We start from the raw sequence: 1,778 nt of genomic DNA, 5'->3' as shown, positions 1-1,778 counted from the left end.
AGAAGTAAACATTCATTGGATGAATAACATATATACATATATAACATTTTAATTATGACATTATTCTTACTAACACGGTTAAAGTAAATTTTGTTAGTTTAAATTATACTCCTATCCATTACAAATTATTAGATATACTTATCTGTGTTTAAACATTATATATATATATATATATATATATATATATATATATATATATATATATATATATATATATATATATGCTTATACTGTGTCTGCCTGCCTGAAGAAAAAAAAAACAAATACATTATATCTTGCATTCTGTTCCCTGCATTTAATGCTCATTTTGTGATTTTTACTAATTTATGTGGCCCAATATGAGCCTTATAACAAGGCATGCTTTTTTTCATATAACCTCTCAGACTCTCATCTCTGAAGCCATAAATGAGTGGGCTGAGAAAGCGTGGCAGCAGCACAAAGCAGAAGTAATTGAAAAATTGAATATGTTCCTGCATTGATTTTACATTCAGAACAATAAAGTTTTCAGTAATGGGAAATGTGAAGACCATCATGCTCAAAAGCAGCTGTAATCCATGCAACACCACAGTGTGCAGCGCTCTGGTTACAGATGCCCGGTCGTCACGCATCTTTCGAGTCTCCAGAAGGATCCGAATGTATGTAAAAAGAATGATAAGGGCCACAGCAGCTAAGAAGACTACATTCACAACTACTTTGAAGAGAATTTGAATGGGCAAGCCACTGAGTACAGTGGATTTGCAGGACAATTGAGTGGTGTAGATATCCCAAGCCGGATTCGGGCGCATCAGGATGAAATCCACTAAAGGAGTGATACAGCTGATTACCCACGTGCTCAAAGCAATCAACCAAATTCTTTCAGGCCTCCAAGAGATGGGTCGACGCAGTGGGTAGAAGATAGCCACGTAGCGTTCTAGTGACATGGCAGCTAGAATTAGTGGGCCATTCTGAAAGGTGGCAACAGAGAAAAAGAGCAGTGGTGCACAGTAGATGATGGCAAGCTTCAGATTTCCCATAATGAATAAAAAGAGCAACACAGAGGAGAGTAACTGCAGTGTGTCATTGACCAGCATGTAGGCAAACAGGATATAACGTGAGCTGTCCAAGAATTGGCGATGTGATGCAAATATATGCAGCATCAGCAGAATAAAGTAGAGAAAGGCACTAAACAGTGGGATCACCACACACACCTTTAGGATTATAGCTGTGGTGTCGCTGGATGTGGCATTGCCTGGGAATTCAGTCAAATTTTGCATAACGTCAAGAACTTTGCAGACGCTGAAATTTAAAATTCATTTGAAATTATGTTAATATAAACTGTGTATAAAAACCTATTTAAATAAGGTACTTTAGACCTGGTATACCAAAAGACAAATAGCCTAAGTGTTCTAAAACGAAGTCAGTAAATGACATTTGTCTGTTGAAAAGATTTTATAAATAAATTCATATCATTTTTATTTGTATTGCATGTATTTCACTTTTAACAAGGGACAGAATAAAACAGAATATGGCATGAATTCTTGATTGATTAAAATTGCATTCTTAAATACTCACCACGATCTCCGATAGCAATTAAAGGATAATTTGAGAAGGGGAGCGAAGTTATATACATTTCATCTTTGTCATATGAGAAAAGGGTTATTCTCTAGGGATTTGCAAACATTGGTCACTAAACACCGCTTTTGTAATTAACAGCGTGTTCACGCAATTCCAGAATTTGCATATAAAGTGTATGGCATGGTTCTGTCCTTAATTGCTTACTACTGTATGTAATAAATGTC

At 35.7% G+C, this 1,778-nt stretch overlaps 1 protein-coding gene across 1 annotated transcript; it reads right to left on the bottom strand.

The window, feature by feature from the left end:
- Positions 1 to 302: 302 nt before the first annotated feature.
- On the bottom strand, positions 303 to 1,253 carry or95a1 (odorant receptor, family 95, subfamily A, member 1). Its single transcript, XM_046863319.1, has one exon. The coding sequence runs from the start codon at positions 1,251 to 1,253 to the stop codon at positions 303 to 305; it is 951 nt and encodes a 316-aa protein (XP_046719275.1).
- Between the last annotated feature and the right edge of the window lie 525 nt (positions 1,254 to 1,778).

Source organism: Silurus meridionalis, chromosome 12 (assembly GCF_014805685.1).
Source record: "Silurus meridionalis isolate SWU-2019-XX chromosome 12, ASM1480568v1, whole genome shotgun sequence".
NCBI lineage: Eukaryota > Metazoa > Chordata > Actinopteri > Siluriformes > Siluridae > Silurus > Silurus meridionalis.
The sequence above is the reverse complement of the archived record's forward strand: the minus strand, read 5'-3'. Positions and strand labels throughout refer to the sequence as shown.

Coding starts and splice junctions, on each gene's coding strand:
- or95a1 (XM_046863319.1), bottom strand. CDS start 1,253: ATGCAAAATTTGACTGAATTCCCAGGCAATGCCACATCCAGCGACACC.